The 19,889-nt window shown below is 39.8% G+C and overlaps 1 protein-coding gene across 3 annotated transcripts in view; it reads left to right on the top strand.

Annotated features, from left to right (window-relative positions):
• The first annotated feature begins 397 nt into the window (after window positions 1-397).
• The window catches only part of LRP6 (LDL receptor related protein 6), a 183,793-nt gene continuing 164,301 nt past the window's right edge, over window positions 398-19,889 (top strand). For 2 of the 3 annotated variants that reach the window (XM_022577612.3, XM_089920312.1), the window contains exon 1: window positions 398-720. Coding sequence is in view for 2 of the 3 variants with exons in the window: in XM_089920312.1 (XP_089776438.1) it covers window positions 666-720 (55 nt within the window). In the remaining variant the exon portion in view is untranslated. The remainder of the gene's footprint in view (window positions 721-19,889) is intronic. The other variant, XM_022577611.3, reaches the window with a different exon arrangement.

Here is a 19,889-nt window from a genome sequence, read left to right as displayed (position 1 = left end):
CAGCGGCCGCACAAAGACCCGCGCAGGCGGCGGCCGGGCCGAGCCGCAGAAAGTAGTCCCGACCACGCCGTCTCCGATGTTGTTCGACGTCGCTTCACGCCCTCCGCGGGGAGGGCCGAAGGGGCCGGCCCGGGAAAGAATCCCATTGGAATGCGCCGCCGGGCGGCCTTTCCCCTCCCGCCCGCCCGCCTCTGCTCGCCCCGCAGGTCTCCCGGGGTCTCCCAGCCGAGGCCGTGCGCACGGCCCACTCTCCTTTTCTGGAGTGCCCGGGAGGCGGCGCCGAGGGAGGGGGCTCGCCCGCGCGCAGGGAGACCTCGGCGGCGACTCGTGCAGGCGGTGGGAGGTATATCCCTGCGCCGCTGCGTGAGAGGAAGAGGCTGAATGAGGAGCTGCGCGGGGGAAGCGGGGCGCCGGGGGAGGAGGCGGCGGCATGGAAGCAGACGCTGGCGTCGCGCGAGCCCCGGGCGGAGCGGCGCGATAGAGAGGGCGGCAGCGGCGGCGGCGGCGCGCGCGGAGCCTTGACGGGCCCCTTTCTTTCTTCTCTCTCGGGAAAGCTGGGAAGCATGAGCGTGCAGACCTGCCGCTGCGGCGGCCGCCCCGGCTCCTCGCCTCCCCCTCTTCGGGCCGCCCCTCGCCGGTGAGAGAAGCGAACGCGAGAAGGGAAGATGGGGGCCGTCCTGAGGAGCCTCCTGGCCTGCAGTTTCTGCGTGCTCCTGAGAGGTGGGGAGAAGCGGGGGAATGGGGAAGTTGGTGGGCTTTGGGGGGGAGGGGGCCTCGTTCTGCGGTGTCGGGGGGGAGGGGAGGGAGGGAGGCGAAGCAGGGGAAGAGGAGCCGGGAGAGGCCTGGTCGTGGGGAAGGAGGGAGAGAGGGGCCCGGGAGAAGGGGCTGCGTGCTCCGCCCGGCCACGCTGCAGCCCCCGCCTCGCTTTACCCACCTCGTCGGGGCCGAGCGGAGCCTCCGTCCGGCCTCCCTGACCGGGTGACACCGCGACCCCCCGGAGCCCCATTCTGTCCGAGTGACTGAGGGTCGGTGTGTCTCTTTCTGCCTGGAGTCACCGGGGACGAGGGGCTTTGTCTGGATTTTGGCTCTCGGAACGGTGGAGCCCAAGATGCTTCCACGTTGGGCTTTCACCCTCGAAGCCCCCGCCTTTTCCGTGTCGGTCCTGGGAACTTTGAGAGCTCCCTTACTATTTTTCCAGGCCTTGTTGCAACTAATAACTGGTTTCCGTTGGGGATATAATGATCGTGGGTGAGAGCACAGTTGGAAAGTGACTCCGAGGTTAAAGGTCGAGAGGTTCAGCCTTGGGAATCGCCCGGGCTTCAGGCCATAATAAAATAGAAACGTTGCCCTTGCAACTCCTGGCATTCAGGACTTGCCCCTATTTTCGGAGCATGCAAGTGCACAGTTGGCACCAAGTAGGAGAGTCATCCTTGGTGGAGAGGAGCCTGTCCTGGGACCTAAGTTATCGTCTGCTGCGCTCCCCTGGAGACTGCTTGGCACTTTGGTAAATAACATAGGGTATTCGAGATAACTTGCCCCCAGAATCGCGTAAATTCGATGGTCCTGTGGGTTTTTGTTTTTGTTTTTGAATTGGCCTGCAAAGCTGTCACATACGCTGTGACTTTTATTTTGTGACAGTTCACTGAGGTTTTTCACTGGCCCGCAAGATTTCAACAGCTCTTCCCAAACTTACCAGTGGGGAAATGGTGATGACTCTGATGCTATGGGGCATTTACCAGCAGAGGAATTTAAGTACCGATTGATGCAATGACTTGTAGCTTTGGTTTTGTTAAAACTCTCGCTTGTGTTCACGGTCAGTTTTTTTTCAGGTACGGAACCTCTTGGGTCTAAGGAGATTTTTAGCTATTAATTTAACAGGCTAAACTTTTGTCAAGTGTGCAAACTTAACTGAGGTTTCCAGAACACGATAGAAAATAATAGTCTTGTGCTATAAATGAGCCAGATATGCCATTTTTGAGTGTATATTTATTTTAGATGAGAGTGATTGGCACTGTTTTGGAGGAGGAATTTTTTTTCTTTAGTTACGCTTCAGGATTATTACGTCTGCCTGTTGTATCTTTTACTTAATTACGACTCACTGTAAGCATATCCTAAACTATTTCCACGTGTAAACTCCAGAAAGCTAGTGCCCATTTCATTTTCATGGCAGAGAATTTAATGCAGTGTTATGTACTTGAGAGGTTTAATAAGTATATGTTTACTTTGTTATAGTATACTCCCTGTCGAAAGGGGATTTTGCTATAGCTGTGCAAAACAATTATATTTGACATAAAATATGTATATATTTTAAGACAGGAGATTAATAGAGTTAATAGGAGAGTCAGCTGATGGGTTAAAGTCTTTGAGAAGTTGAAATCCATAAACCGGGATGTTTCTGGTTGCCCAATTGTGTTTCTCGGAAGGGAAGGTTATGATGTAAATGCCACTTGTTTAACACCACGTTTGAGCCTATTCATTATTGGAATTAAGAGAAGTTGTACTTGAAGTAATATTGTGAAGTATGATATTGTGTAAGAAGACCTAAAAGAGTTAATAGTTTAAATTGCCTCATTTCCACTAGCAAGCAAAGTTTCCAAAAGTGAAGCTTTAATTTTAAATGTAGTCTAATAATGGTATGAGGTGGTCTTTGAATTCAGTGTACTTAACTGTGAGTATATATTTGAACTAAAACTGTCTCTCAGTGTGAAAGATTTTTATTCATAATTTAGATTCTTTTCATTCCATGATAATGTCATCTTCTGTTAAAATGGCAATATTAGATAACCTTGGACTCCAGGGAGAAATGTGATTAATTTGTTGCATTAAGATAATTTTTCTTCACAGAAGAGTTGGAACTTTTAACTTTGGGAAGATGGGATGATGGGAGAGTTTGGGAGACCTTTTGTCCTCTGGCCCTGTTAAATCAGTAGCTGAAAGGCAGGGAATAATGCTGTCGTTATCTGGGCTGCATCCCTGTCCCTATCATCAGAGGACAAGGTGTAATGGAAAGATTTGGGAATTTAAACACCAAAATCTTGGGTTTAAAGTCCGTGCTTCACTACTTAATAACTTTATGATTCTAGTCTAGTCAGTGAGTTTCTCTGGGCCCCAGTTTCTTCACTTGTAAAATGTGGGTAGTAATACCAAGCTAATTTGCAAATTTGTTGGGTATATTAAATGAAGTACTGAATATCAGGTGATTTGCACATGTTATTTTTTGTTACAATTTTTGATTGTGGACGTATCCTCAAATGCTGGGGATTTGAGATTTAATTCGTATGAGATTCACAGATTCTTAAAGATAGAAGAGATCTTGATCCTTCTGGTCTAACCATTTCATTTGCAAGTGGGGAAACTCAGATTCAGAGAGATTATAGCATGATCAAGATCCTACAGCTAATTAATGTTAGAGCAGGGATTTATTGTCCATTCTTTCAGCATTTAACTGTGGTATACCTGCTATATATCAGGCTCTGATGGTATATTGGTGAGCGAAATCGCCACGGACCCTGCTCTCATGGACCTCACGACCTAGGTTGCCATCCTTACTTCCATCCAGGTGCTGGTTAGAAAAGATTATGGCTCTGATTTCTTAGAGGAAATATTTTTTATCAGAATATAAGTTTTGGAATACCATAAGTGTGTATAATCTGTAAATACTATGTCTAGCTTATTTTGGGAAGGCTTTGTTGTTTTATAAGAATTCTTTGTTACTTACCTTTTGTTGTTGTTATTTGTTTTGGTGGGGTGTTGGTAAATACTGTCAACACAAGCCACTAGTGTTTCCCATCTTAAATTTTTATAGGAGTGGTCCTTGGGAAATTGTTTAGTATCAGGTATAACGGAGTCTTGGGAAGATAGATTGAATTTTGGTGTGGGAATCAGGAGAATTCGGTTCTTATTCTAAGTTTGTCATTTGCTAGCTGTGTGACCTTGGATAAGTTACCTTATCTCTGTACACCTTCGTTAGGATAATGAATCCTCCTTTTGGAGGTTCTCACTTCGTATTAACACACTAAGGGCTCTGAGAGGTTCTGAGGTAGAGACCAGTTTTAACTTTGTTTAATCCACTGTTTCCCAAAGTAGACAATGAATTTTTTCATAAATCCTTTTTAACGTTGTGCTGAACCTTTGTTCCAAGCAACACACGTAGAGAGAACCTGGACCACGTAACCCTTTAAGCGTTAGGTTGAGTCATGTGAATTGATATTTGATGATAATTTCATATAGTTGAATCTGATACTTTAATCCCTTCTTACTTACTTGGCTTTAGATTTGCTCATCTGACTAGGAAATAATTTGACTGGTTATGAAACTTCAGGGTTTCAGCTCCTTGTTATCATCAGGCCTAACAGTGATTTCCCATGGTTAAGTTTTTCAGAGAATTTTTCTCTTCTTTAATTGGAGGTTTTTCCATTTGCTGAACTGAAATGCTTTTCTGTATGGTTATATACGCTTTGACTATCAGAAAGGTTTGTCTTTTTTGAATATCAAAGAAGATTCTGTGAAGGAGCATATAAATGGAAAATATTTTATGTGAATTTATAAATTGAATATATTGGAAAAACAAGTAATACAGGTTATAGTTCTGCTTAGGCCATGGGTAACTACTCTGAGAAAATTCATTTTCATCATGGAAATTTTATTGCAAGTTGATATTCAGAGAAGATGATAAAGAGGGGCACTGTAGCAGAAAGGTATGGGCTTTGTTGACAAATCAGGTTCGTCTTCCACCACTTTATGTAGCCTTGGACAAGTTACTTAGCTTTAGTTTCTTCTACTATTTCTTCTACTATTAGACGGGTATTATACCTTCCAAGATTTCTGTGAGAACTGATGAAGTGTTTGCAAAGGGATAGCACAGTGCACAGCCTGTGAACTTTGAGTAAATGGTCACTATTGTCAAGATGGCTAATTTAAAAGAAATGTTAATGCACAGGAAAGACGAGTAAAACATTTATATTCTGGGCACTGTTTTAGACAGTAGTTTTAAACCAGTGGTTTTTGAACTTGATTCTTTTGCAACTGGAACAAACTCCATGAAATACTTTTACTTTTGATATTTTCTATTTTGTTTTATATAAACAAGATGGCCACTATCTACTAAATTTATTTTACCTTCTAAAGGATTGCAACTTGAACACTTGTAGGTGATTATTATAAATAAGCTAGAGAATAAATAGTTCGATTGATTATAATACTTATTTACTTACTTAAAAGTTGCCCATACTTATGGGCAAAATAATTTTATCAAAATATTGTCTAATTGAGAATTTTATTGTATTTGTTTATAATAATTAAAATCAGTTGGTGGACTTCTCCCTGTAGGATGGGTAAATGCTATACCGAGTTCCTGCATTGTATATTTCAGTCTTTGTATGAGAGTCTTTTACATATCTTCTGTAAAAGGACCTCCTCTTAATGAATAGAACTCTGCTCCATGTGAATAACTTTTAAATTTAGTCAGATACATGGACTAGGCAACCTAAAGCATAGGATATTTGCCTTTGAGATTATTCATGTAAAATATAATTCATCATAAATACAAGGAAAACTGTTATTTGATATTATTAGCACATGCTTTTGTTTCTCAAGCTGTTTGTGTTATTTGTGGCAGTGACTGTCCTCACAAAAAAGTCATGCAGATGTGAGACTGGAAAATACTAAAATGTACCTGGGCTCAATTTGGTGAACATTACAGGTACTTCAATGCTGTGATCCTATTAGCTATAATGTAACTTGCTAATTTTTGTTTCTGTGATACCTTGCTTGGAAGGGCCAGGAACTTGGGGATGTGAAGTGAAATCATATTTTTAGGCAAAAAAAAAAAAAAGTGAAAATTTAAATTATTAACTGACATGAGAAAGACGCATGACTGACCTAAGGCCAGATTGCTTGTGCTCTGGACAGTAATTTTACATGCGGTGCTTTCTGTATGCATCTGATTTCATCTGGACCTTAATATGGTTTTGAAAATGATACCAATCACTTTGGATAGGGGAAAATAAATAACATTGTAATTTTGGAGTTTGCACATAGGTGGTTTGTCGTATTACTATAAAATAAAAATGAGTCCAGATTTAGGTAAGGAGAGACTTTATTCAAAAGGATTATTGCAAAAGGGAGAATGCTCTTCTGTAGGATCTGCAGGCATCTCAAAATAAAACACAAAAAGACTCTTCTTTTATGGAGAAGGGTGAGCAGGGCTGGCAGGGCCGAGTGGGTGAGGGTGAGCAGATTGCATGATCAAGGTAGTTTAACTGGAGTTTTTTTTATTTACTGCAGTCAGTTGATGGCTTGGAATGAGCTGTTAAGGGAGCCTAAGAGCATCTGCTTGCTTAAATTTAGGGCAAGCCATACTTTAGGGGCTTGTGGGAAAGGAGAAAAGCCCGACTAAAGTTTGGTCAAGCCAAGTCAGTGGATAAGCAAGGGTAGTTGTGAGCCCTTGGTCAATCCTGCTGTTGTTTAAAAGAAAATTGGTCAGTCTTAGGGATATGTTTCAGTCAGCTCAGGCTGCTACAACAAAAATATTATAGACTAGATGGCTTATAAACAACAGAAATTTATTTCTCACAGTTCTGGAGGCTGGTAACCCAACAGCAGGGTGCCAGTATGGTCAGATTCTGTTGAGGACCCTCTTCCAGTTTGCAGACTGCTGACCTCTCTTTGTATCCTCACAGGGCAGAGAGAAGAGAGAGGAAGCAAGCTCTCTCTGGACTTTTATAAGGGTACTGATCCTATTCATGAGGACTCTACCCTTATGACCTCATCTAATCCTAATTACCTCCCAAAGGCCCCACCTCCTAATACATTCACATGAGGGGGAGTGTAGGGTTTCAACATATGAATTTTGGGGGACACAGACATTCAGTCCACAACAAAGTAGGCTAAAGTCATTGTGAAGTTGGTCTCATTAGATTGGTCTGATTATTTATGTAGGTGTAGGCATTTTAGGTCTGCTTCAATGGGACTTTTTATAAGGAATCTTGGATTGAACTTTTAGAAGCCTCTTGAGGCCAGGAAGCCAAGTCAAGTACTCACCATTGGGTTTCACTTGCAGTACCTATAGATTTGGATAAATTCCTAAGGTCCCCAAAATATCCTAGGGTTCCTGGGCCTGCCTGGAATTGACCTTGCTTACTTTACTTGTAAGTCTGGGAACTGTAAGCCAGGTACCAGTCTAGTTTTCCCAAGGGAACTGTAAGCATTGTTCCATAAAATCAATCACAGCTCCTTAAAAGTAACTGGTGGTATTAGATTAAGTGAACATGACTTTCAAATATGACATCCAGTCAAAGCCTTGGTTGCATTATAATGTTTCCAACCGGGAGGACAGACTTTTATTGAACCTATACAAATAACTATGTTGCCATGAAAATAAGAATACTCATTTAAATAAGAGTTTTGTTTTTGAATTATGGATGAATTAGGGAGAAAAAGATAAATGTTTTTATTTCTGTTTACAAAAGCATAGTCTGCTGAAATTGTAAATGAATTATAGATAGCTTAAGAGAAAAGAGAAACGAATTCCTTATGTCCAGAAAATAGGACATTAAAGTATCAGCAGTATTTTAAAACCCATAATCATCCTTCATCAGTTTATTCAGTCCTGTGTGATTAATTCTTGTTCTGCTAGATCTTGGGTTAACAGTTTCATGAATCCATGAGACTTCACTAGTTTTTTGGGAATCCTGACTCAGTCCACTGGTATAGTCTCAAAGTTATTTAAGTGATGCCATCAGAAGCTTGTGCCCAGGAGTTACCAGTATAGTCCTCTTTCAACAATCCTTTTTTTTGTTGAAGACAAGCACTTGGCCTGTAGCTTATTTGCAGGCACTTTCAGGGAAGCATCGAAGTAAAACAAAAAACACTCTGTAGATGACAAAAGACTTAAAATGGTGGTGATGACTTATACGGGTAGTTTTAAAAGTGAAAGATCTGATGGGAGTTTGTTATAAAAAATAATGCATTTGGGCTTCCCTGGTGGCGCAGTGGTTAAGAATCTGCCTGCCAATGCAGGGGACACGGGTTCGAGCCCTGTACTGGGAAGATCCCACATGCCATGGGGCAACAAAGCCCGTGTGCCATGACTGCTGAGCCTGCGCTCTAGAGCCTGTGAGCCACAACCACTGAGCCTGTGAGCCACAACTACTGAAGCCCGTGCGCCTAGAGCCCGTGCTCTGCAACAAGGGAAGCCACCGTGATGAGAAGCCCACGAACCACAACGAAGAGCAGCCCCCGCTCACCGCAACTAGAGAAAGCTTGTGCACAGCAACGAAGACCCAACACAGCCAAAAATAAATAAATAAATAAAATTTAAAAATCTAAAAAAAAAAAAAATAATGCATTTGATGAATAAGTTTGGTTGTTTTTATGGCATGCAAACCAAAATAAAATCAGTCCAGAAAAGTTTTAGGCAAGATATCTATAAGCATAATGATTAACCTTATTTTAAAAAACAGTAGCTATTACATCTGATTTATGAGTATAAATGAATATAACTGTTGTACAGAAAAAGACTTAAAGATATAGCGTAATCCTGAGATACAATGTGTCATGAAGCGTATAGTTAGAGCATATCAAGAATATATCAAGATTATCAAGTAAAGATTTGTAGTTAAGTCTGGAATAAGTCCTAAACATCTGTGTAATAAAATTCCGTAAGTAAGTTAAGTGAATCACTGGTGGAGAACCAGTCACTGGCCTACCAATAATATACTGTATTCAAATTAGAGAAATGAAATTGTGACCAAGGTAACATTAAAAAAAATCATAAAAAAGAAAAATCAAAATTGTAATTGATGACTCTCTACTGTTGTCTAATATCAGACAAAGCACCACTGGGACTCAGGAAATGGAAACACATTGTGAACACTGAGGCTAGTGATACATTTCTAGGAACTTCATCCAGTTTTTGAAATATCATATTAACATTTTACCCATACTGATTTAATCTAGGGAGGGTAAGCCTCTCTTCTGATTGGACAGTGCTTCCCATGCAAATCATAGCATTGATCAAATAAACCAATTATTTTTAGTATCTCTCTTCTTACAAGGTGAAAGAATTAATCCTTTGTGAACTTCCAGGGGCCCTTTGAGAAATTTTAAAGACAGTTGTAGGTGCAAAAGACATCATTTAGTATTTTAATTTGAAAAGGCAGTATGTCAAAAGCTGTCAGGAGGTTTGAACATTCGATTAAATAGGATCATGGATCAGTGAGAAAAAATACCTGGCAACCTATTTAACCAGTGTAAAAAAAATATTTTTTTAAAAGTGAACATAGGAAAGAACTTTAGCTCTTTCAAAAGTGAGAAGACTTTTTAAAATGATAGGACATGATAAAATTAACACCAAGTGCAGGAAATTCCGAAAAGACACCGAATTTTTGGCTTCTAAGGAGATTGATTACTCAGAAAGCAAAGAAAAACCTTTTATAACCTCTTTATTAACAGCGGATCAGAACCCAAGAAGATTTTGTCATTTTAGTAGAAAACCAAATTTTAATTTTATAAGTATAATGTTTGATACTGAAGCACTTTCTGAAAATCTTACAAATAAACCTGTCAAGTCTTAGCTGGCTTTGACCATGACAAATAAAATTCTTTTTATCATCAACTTGTTATAACTTTCTCTGTCCATTCAGGTTTTGTTCTGCATGTTCCTCTTTCTCATTCTGGAGCACTTAGTCATTTTACTTTAGGACCTTTTTTTTTTTTTCTTAAAAACACATTTTGCATATAGAGTTGTTCCTTTCTGTCATTATTTCTATTAGAGTCTCATTTACATACAAGGTTATAACTTATAATTACAGTAACTACTATTTTACAGAGAAAACTGTGAGGTGGATAGTTGTGAACTGTCATACACCAATGTTTTGTAGTAGACTGGCAGAGTTTATGAATATACATCTTACAACTTCTTATAGCCATGCACTTCCGGATAGTACAACTTCTCAATGTGACAAAAATGAATATGTTCATTGATAGACTCAAATATGTGTGGCTTCTTGGTACCATGAAAATAAGAGGCAAAAACTTGTATAAACTTGAAATGCTTATGCTTCAGTGTTCTGTCTTACTTAGAAATGACCTAGGTATTTAATGAATATCCATGGACTAACTTAGCAGAAGTCTAAGGTTTTAAGTTACTAAAAGATTTTGGAAACCACAAGTTGGCTTATTACAAGATATAATTACTTTTGAAGTACAATTTGTCAGAATAATGATTCAACTTGACTAAGTACAAATGTAGATATAATGCTAGTTTATTCTGTCAATAAACCTGTAAAAATTTAGGAAGAACATATTCAAGTAGAATAAAAACCTATTCTTGTGTTATACTTAATGCCCATAACTCAGAAGACATAGGTGTTTTTATTAAACCAAAAATATTAAACTGGTCTCATATACCAAAGATTTGCCTAAATGTATGTTAACTTGGATTTTTAAAACATTTGGGTTAGTTTCTAAGAATTTTAATTTCCTTAACTTCTGGAAATCTTAGAAATACTTTTTATATGAGCACTTTTTGTTGTTATTTTAGCAGCTTTATTGAGATACTCACACACCATACAATTCACCCATGTCACGTGTACAGTTCAGTAGTTTTTAGTCTATTCACAGTTGTGCCACCATCACCACAATCAGTTTTTTTTTTTTTTTTTTTGCGGTACGCGGGCCTCTCACTGCTGTGGCCTCTCCCATTGCGGAGCACAGGCTCCGGACGCGCAGGCTCAGCGGCCATGGCTCACGGGCCCAGCCGCTTCGTGGCATGTGGGATCTTCCCAGACCGGCGCACGAACCCGTGTCCCCTGCATCGGCAGGCGGACTCTCAACCACTGCGCCACCAGGGAAGCCCCCAATTTGTATTTTTAACTTTAGGTCCCTGAGCCCCTCATGAATCCCTAGGGGGGAAAAGTGCTAGTGACTACAGGGAATTGAGGGGTTGGAGTAAGAAGGGAAAGTTCTGACAGGGTGGATAGAGGGGTGGAGGAGATTGGGGTATTAAAGGAGGATAGATAAGGGATTTAAGGGAAGGTTGAGGTTGGTAGAATGGAGGAAGGAAGAGAGATGGTGATGGGAAAGGAGAGGTTTTAGGGAGATCCCGTTTCCCAAGGAGGACATTGAAGTTCTAAATTGTCTTTAGTAAAATTTTGCCCTTTTTTAAGATACTGGACTGAATTAGGGCTATAATGGTGAAGTGTGTGGTCAGTGGGAGAAGACGGAGGGCGCTCAATAGAGTGACAGTTACCTGTTGGATTAGATAATTAAACAAGACATAAGAATTTTTTTTTCACATCTTTATTAAAGTATAATATCAGCTGTACATATATCCCCATATTTCCTCCCTCTTGCGTCTCCCTCCCACCCTCCCTATCCCGCCCCTCTAGGTGGTCAAAAGCACCCAGCTGATCTCCCTGTGCTATGCGGCTGCTTCCCACTAGCTATCTGTTTTCCATTTGGTAATATATGTAAGTCCATGCCACTCTCTTACTTTGTCCCAGCTTACCCTTCCCCCTCCCCGTGTCCTCAAGTCCATTTTCTAAGTCTGCGTCTTTATTCCTGTCCTCCCCCTAGGTTCTTCATAACCATTTTTTAAAAAATTCCATATATATGTGATAGCATATGGTATTTGTTTTTCTTTTTCTGACTGACTTCACTCTGTATGACAGACTCTAGGTCCATCCACCTCACTACAAATAACTCAATTTTGTTTCTTTTTATGACTGAGTAATATTCCATTGTATATCTGTGCCACATCTTCTTTATCCATTCATCTGTCTGTGGACACTTAGGTTGCTTCCATGTCCCGGCTATTGTAAATAGAGCTGCAGTGAACATTGTGGTACATGACTCTTTTTGAATTATGGTTTTCTCAGGGTATAGGCCCAGTAGTGGGATTGCTGGGTCATATGGTAGTTCTAATTTTAGTTTTTTAAGGAGCCTCCATACTGTTCTCCATAGTGGCTGTATCAATTCACATTCCCACCAACAGTGCAAGAGGGTTCCCTTTTCTCCACACCCTCTCCAGCATTTATTGTTTGTAGATTTTTTGATGATGAAGACATAAGAATTTAAAGGAGCTGGGAAGGGGTGTTCCCTTGTGAAGAGCCAAGGAAATTCCCTTGTGTAATCTCCATTATAGGAGTTAGGGATGTTAGAAGAGGCCTCACAGAAGAGCTGGGAATATTCCCCCTCAAGAGTTAGGGTGTGATTGTCTACTCAGAGAGTCAAAGAAAAAAATTCTTTGCTGGAAAATATCAAGGTAACTTCTTACCATGTTGCAACAGATAAGATGTCTGCAGCACTGGTTAAAGAGTTGAACTCAAGGAAAGATCCCCGAGTCTCTGAGCAGGAGAGGAGTTTAAATGACTCACAAAGTGTCATTATTGAGGTGGGGATGGCATGGGTCCATAGGTGAGGTCAATACCCATCCAAGTCATGTCACTCACTATACAGATGTCAAATACAAATAGATTCCTGCTTGGTAAGGCGAGTCTTTATTCAGAAAGACTTTTGCAGTAAGGAGAATGACCACAAGGTATGCAGGTATCTCAGAATCAAACCCAAAAAGACTTGACTCTTATATGTAGAAATGAATAGTGCCAGCAGGATATTTGTGGGAAAGTGGGACAAGTGGGTAGAGGTTAGCAGATGACATGACCAGGGCAGTTTTAACAGGAGTTTTTTTTGTGTGTATGGTCAGCTGATGCTTCAAATGAGTCCTTAAGAGAGGATGTTCTGGATTGGCTTGCTTAAGGTTAGAGCTAGCCAGAGTTCAGGGCATAGAAGCCTGACTAATCTGGTCAGGCCAAGTCAGTGTGTAAGTTGGGCATTTGTATGCATTTGGCCAGTACTTAATGTAAAATCCTTTAGGGTTTATGACAAGCATGCTTTTAGATCAGGTTCTAAAAAATTCCTTTTAAATATTAATAAATGTTTTTTATATGACCGTCATACAGTGAACTGTGTTAGGGATTCCCCAAATTATTTAAAAGGTATGGCTCCTGTTCCCAAGTGGCAGAGGTCCTAGTTGAAGAAGGAAATATACCTAAAAAAATGCTAATATCAAATAGGTGGTGAAGACTGTAAGGGTGCAAAGAAGGAAAGCTGAGGCAATTGGAAAGATTCTTGGAATAGATAAGGTTTGAATCTGGCCTTGAAGGATTTGCTTGCTGTATAAGGTTAGAGAAATATGGAGCGTGCAGGAAAATGAATACACTGTGGTGATGGAGTATGATGTGCTCATAGTTGATGTGTTAAAAACTAGTTTGTATGATGCAGAGGCTATAAAAGGTAAGTTAGAGTCATAGGTAGAAAGCACCTGGTGGAGGCCTGAGGTATTGAGGCTTTTTAATTTTAGGCACAGGAAATCAGAAACCTTTTTGAGTTGGATAAAGTAGAAGTATTAGAAGTAGAAAAGGGAAGGGAAAGTGTTGAGATCATTTACTATTGAGGTAGTTTAGGCCTGAGGTTAGGAAGGTCTAGAGTAGGATAGTGGTTCTAAAAAATGGAAAAGAAGAGGCAGATTTAAGGACATGCTAAAGGAGAATCAACAAGACAGTGAGTGACTGGCAGACGGCGGGAAAAAGGGGGGTGTCAAGGATGGCTCCATGGCACACCAGTAGGATTAGGAAAATTGTGGTACCGTTGACTCTTGAGGGTTTTCTCTGGGGGAAAGGTGATGAATTTAATTTTATGGCAGGAAGAGACGGCCAACTTAGATAATTTTCTCATCTACACTCTGTGTTGTTCCCTAAGTAAGAGAGTGTGGAAGAGAAGATTATCCAAGTTCACCTGGTTAACCAGCAACTCTATTCAGGTAATTTTCAAGTCATCGTCTCCAGCGGAAGCTTCAGTTCTACACATGTAACTGCTTGTTGGCCATCTCGCCATCCTGTTTCTTGACTCTCCAATGGCTCCTGCCAGGTCTCTGCTCTCAAGAAGCTTTGTTTTAATAAAGCTAACCTTGCTGCCACCAGGAGAATAATTATATTAATCACAAAACCTTACAGTATTGGTATGCACTTCACATAACCACCCATTAGTTATTAACTCCTTTAGTCTAACTTCCCACCTATCACACAACTGAAACTGCTTTCTCCAAGTCTTCATAACCAAATCCAACTGGCCTGCTCTCAGTCCTTATTCTCTGCAGCATTCAAGAATGTTGACCATATCCCCACCTATGTAGAATGTTCTGCATACTATACTATTATTCCTCTGATCATGCTTCATCTGCCTTCTAGTTTCAGGTCTTCCCTCCCACTTAGCAAACATAGGCATAGACTGAGAAAGGAGGCAGGGCAACTTGTCATTTGAGACTGAGGACAAAGTAGAGTAGGATGGGTGGGATATAAAGAGATTTTTGAGAAGTTTGAAGTAAGATGTTGGGGATGTATGACATTTACCTTGCTTCCTGCTTCACTGAGATTACTTTGTGAGATGATCTGGGATGAAGGATTCAAAGCATGGAATTTGTCTTCAGGAAAGCAGAAAAAGTTTAGAAAGGCACTAGGGAAAGATTGGTAGGAAGTTAATAAAGGAAAATAAGGATTTCTAAGCACCTGTGAAGGTTCACTAAAGCGATATGATGGTGGTTATTTGGGTTATCTGGGTATTAGGAAGTCTGAAGGTAAGTGCTTTGGAGTGGAAGATACTGAGTGCCTTGCACATACGCTACAACTAGGGGCCAGTGTGTGTGGATCCAGTGTATTTCTTTAGTAGATTAAAACAGTATTACAAATCAAATTATACCTTTCAGATGTCCCATTTAATATATTGCTAAGTAGATATTGGTGACAATATTGTAGAAAGTATTGAAGTATCAGAAGGGTGGTTGGACAGGATGAAATCTGGGATTTCTTTTTAATAGTGTGTATAGGTTTATGTATAGTCCTTTAGAAATCCTCAATTATAACCACTACTGCTAACTTAAATTAACTTGTTCACCCCCCCCCCCTTTTTTTTTGTACTCTTAAGGCTTGTGAGGCCTTAAATGACCAGAAAGGTTCTTTGGATTTTGTAGACCACATATTTAGTAGAAATGTTAATGTTGGACTTGAAAGCCATAAAAGACATTTAGCTGGTACTTAATGCCATATACAGATTTGGTATAGTTTTCCAAGGAAAGTGCCATAAAGAAAGGTGCCCAATAAATATCAGATTATCATCACTCTTGGATTTTAAATTGTAAATTCTCTGGGGCTATTTCTTAGCCTGGTGCAGCACTTAACATTGTACCCTTAACTAATATTGACCTTTCTTCTGATTTTTATAATTGGCGCATAATATGAGGGGCTCAGTATAAGACAGTGCAGTGAACACTATGTGGACTGATAAATCAGTGTGATGTATGAAGGCCTGAAACGAGCTAAAAGTGAATCTGTGAGGGAAATTTACTAATTTGCCAATAGCAGCTGTAGGTACACAGAATAAGCAGAAAGGGCTCTTAGTCACTTTTTTAAAAAGCTGTCCGCCCATCTGTTTTTGACTAAGAAAGTTGGACTTAAGCTTAGCTAGAAGAGTTCATGTTGTGCTTACTGATGAAAATAGTGGACTTCATAACTCCATTTGGCAGACACAACCCATAAACTGGCTTAAACATCACTTTTTCCTTTACTGTTTTTGAGCACCTTAATTTTTTTTTAAATTACTTTCTTAAAGAGGGAGTGCTTAGTTTTCAGTGGCACTTGGTCTTGGCTTTGGATGACTGTCTTAGACCTTTAGTAAGTAATTGTGAGAGAAGATCATGTAGATTATTGCATCGTAACTCTGGTCTTATTTTTGCTGCCTCGTCTGTGTTCTTCATCTCAGCCTCTAGATCTGTGCTATCCATACGACCACTTGTCTACTTAAATTTAAATGAATTAAGATTAAATAAAATTAAAGATTTATTTTCTTAGTCATACTAGCCATCTTTTAAGTGCTCCATAGCCACATGTGGCCAGTGGCTGTTGTACTGCACAGTGGAGAGAACACTTCTATCATCATAGAAATTTCTGTTGGATGGTGGTGCTCTAGATCTTTAATTACTGTTGATACCAGGAAAGTAGATGTCAGAAGCTTGGAATAAATGCTTTAAAAAAACCAAAACGCATATTTTGGGTAAAAAAAAAAAAGCATTTATACTACTTCAGTCCTAACAGCTTCAGCTTTCTCAGAGTTAAATCTCTCTTTCGGATAGGCTTTATATTTAGTTTTGGTATTAGGTCTTATTCAAAGATCATTCTAATAATAATATAAAACAGAATAAAAATAGTTGTATTAAGAACTGTATCTGCCAGACTGTTTTATTAAGGTATAATTGATAATTCAAGAAATTACACATATGTAAAGTTTAAAATTTAATAAGTTTTGACATATCTATGCACTTCTGGAACCATCATCACAGTCAGTATGATATAGCCATCACCTACAAAAGTTTCCTCATGCCCCTTTATCATCCCTCCTTCTTTTCTTTTCCACCGTCTCTCCCCACCTCCAGACAACCACCGATCTGCTTTTTGTTACAATAGATTAATCTGAATTTTCTAAAACTTTATATAAATGGAGTATGCAATATATACAGTCTTTTTCTGACTTATTTTATTCTACATAATTATTTTGAGATTCACCCAAATTACATAAACAAATAGTTCATTACTTTTTTTTTTTTTGGCACACTGTGTGGCACGCAGGATTTTAGTTTCCTGACTGGGGATTGAATCCGTGCCCCGTGTAGTGGAAGCGCGGAATCTAAACCACTGCACTGCCAGGGAATCCCCAATAGTTCATTACTTTTTTTTTTTTTTTTTTTTAATTTGGCTGCGTTGGGTCTTCGTTGCTGCCTGCGGGCTTTCTCTAGTTGCGGCGAGCAGGGGCTACTCTTCGTTGTGGTGCGCAGGCTTCTCATTGCGGTGGCTTCTCTTGTTGTGGAGCACAAGCTCTAGGCACGTGGGCTTCAGTAGTTGTGGCATGCGGGCTCAGTAGTTGTGGCTTGTGGGCTCTAGAGCACAGGCTCAGTGGTTGTGGTGCACAGGCTTAGTTGCTCCGCGGCATGTGGGATTTCCCCGGATCAGGGCTCAAAGCTGTGTCCCCTGCATTGGCAGGCAGATTCTTAACCACTGCACCACCAGGGAAGTCCCCATTACTTTTTTTTTTTATTATTTTTTTTATACAGATTTTTATTAGTTATGCATTTTACACAAATCAGTGTATACATGTCAATCCCAGTCTCCCAATTAATCACACCACCACCACCACCTCCTGCCGCTTTCCCCCTTTAGTGTCCATACGTTTGTTCTCTACATCTGTGTTTCAGTTTCTGCCCTGCAAACCGGTTCATCTGTACCATTTTTCTAGGTTCCACATATATGCGTTAATATATGATATTCGTTTTTCTCTTTCTGACTTACTTCACTCTGTATGACAGTCTCTAGATCCATCCACATCTCTACAAATGACCGGATTTCATTCCTTTTTATGGCTGAGTAATATTCCGTCATATATATGTACCACATCTTCTTTATCCATTCGTCTGTTGATGGGCATTTAGGTTGTTTCCAGGACATGACTATTGTAAATAGTGCTGCAGTGAACATTGGGGTGCATGTGTCTTTTTGAATTATGGTTTTCTCTGGATATATGCCCAGTAGCGGGATTGCTGGGTCATATGGTAATTCTATTTTTAGTTTTTTAAGGAATCTCCATACTGTTCTCCAGAGTGGCTGTATCAATTCACATTCCCACCAACAGTGCAAGAGGGTTCCCTTTTCTCCACACCCTCTCCAGCATTTGTTGTTTGTAGATTTTCTGATGATGCCCATTCTAACTGGTGTGAGGTGATACCTCATTGTAGTTTTGAGTTGCATTTCTCTAATAATTAGTGATGTTGAGCACCTTTTCATGTGCCTCTTGGCCATCTGTATGTCTTCTTTGGAGAAATGTCTATTTAGGTCTTCTGCCCATTTTTGGATTGGGTTGTTTGTTTCCTAATATTGAGCTGCATGAGCTGTTTATATATTTTGGAGATTAATCCTTTGTCTGTTGATTCATTTGCAAATATTTTCTCCCATTCTGAGGGTTTTTTTTTTTTTTGTCTTTTTTATGGTTTCCTTTGCTGTGCAAAAGCTTTTAAGTTTAATTAGGTCCCATTTGTTTATTTTTGCTTTTATTTCCATTACTCTAGGAGGTGGATCAAAAAAGATCTTGCTGTGATTTATGTCAAAGAGTGTTCTTCCTGTGTTTTCCTCTAAGAGTTTTATAGTGTCTGGACTTACATTTAGGTCTCTAATCCATTTTGAGTTTATTTTTGTGTATGGTGTTAGGGAATGTTCTAATTTCATTCTTTTACATGTAGCTGTCCAGTTTTCCCAGCACCATTTATTGAAGAGGATGTCTTTTCTCCATTGTATATGCTTGCCTCCTTTGTCATAGATCAGTTGACCATAGGTGTGTGGGTTTATCTCTGGACTTTCTATCTTGTTCCATTGATCTGTGTTTCTGTTTTTGTGCCAGTACCATATTGTCTTGATTACTGTAGCTTTGTAGTATAGTCTGAAGTCTGGGAGTTTGATTCCTCCAGCTCTTTTTTTTTCCCTCAAGACCGCTTTGGCTATTCCGCTTTTGTGTCTCCATACATATTTTAAGATTTTATTTTTCTAGTTCCATAAAAAATGCCATTGGTAATTGGATAGGGATTGCATTGAATCTGTAGATTGCTTTGGGTAGTATAGTCATTTTCACAGTATTGATTCTTCCAATCCAAGAACATGGTATATCTCTCCATCTGTTGGTGTCAACTTTAATTTCTTTCATCAGTGTCTTATAGTTTTCTGCATACAGGTCTTTTGTGTCCCTAGGTAGGTTTATTCCTAGGTATTTTATTCTTTTTGTTGCAGTGGTAAATGGGAGTGTTTCCTTAATTTCTCTTTCAGATTTTTCATCATTAGTGTATAGGAATGCAAGAGATTTCTGTGCATTAATTTTGTATCCTGCAACTTTACCAAATTCATTGATTAGCTCTAGTAGTTTTCTGGTGGCATCTTTAGGATTCTCTGTGTATAGTATCATGTCATCTGCAAACAGTGACGGCTTTACTTCTTCTTTTCCAATTTGTATTCCTTTTATTTCTTTTTCTTCTCTGATTGCCAAGGCTAGGACTTCCAAAACTATGTTGAATAATAGTGGTGAGAGTGGATATCCTTGTCTTGTTCCTGATCTTAGAGGAAATGCTTTAAGATTTTCGCTATTGAGAATGATGTTGGCTGTGGGTTCGTCGTGTATGGCCTTTATTATGTTGAGGTAGGTTCCCTCTATGCCCACTTTCTGGAGAGTTTTTATCATAAATGGGTGTTGAATTTTGTCATAAGCTTTTTCTGCATCTATTGAGATGATCATATGGTTTTTATTTTTCAGTTTGTTAATATGGTGTATCACATTGATTGATTTGCGTATATTGAAGAATCCTTGCATCCCTGGGATAAATCCCACTTGATCGTGGTGTATGATCCTTTTAATGTGCTGTTGGATTCTGTTTGCTAGTATTTTGTTGAGGATTTTTGCATCCATATTCATCAGTGATATTGGTCTGTAATTTTCTTTTTTTGTAGTATCTTTGTCTGGTTTTGGTATCAGGGTGATGGTGGCCTCATAGAATGAGTTCGGGCGTGTTCCTTTCTCTGCAATTTTTGGGAAGAGTTTGAGAAGGATGGGTGTTAGCTCTTCTCTAAATGTTTGATAGAATTCACCTGTGAAACCATCTGGTCCTGGACTTCTGTTTGTTGGAAGATTTTTAATCACAGTTTCAATTTCATTACTTGTGTTGGTCTGTTCATGTTTTGTATTTCTTCCTGGTTCAGTCTTGGTCCCCATTACTTTTTATTGTATGGATATATCACTGTTTGTTC

The sequence above is a fragment of the Delphinapterus leucas genome, chromosome 11 (assembly GCF_059928025.1).
Source record: "Delphinapterus leucas isolate spDelLeu-1000000601 "Yukka" chromosome 11, BTC_Dleu_Yukka2, whole genome shotgun sequence".
Classification (NCBI taxonomy): Eukaryota; Metazoa; Chordata; class Mammalia; order Artiodactyla; family Monodontidae; genus Delphinapterus; species Delphinapterus leucas.
The sequence above is the reverse complement of the archived record's forward strand: the minus strand, read 5'-3'. Positions and strand labels throughout refer to the sequence as shown.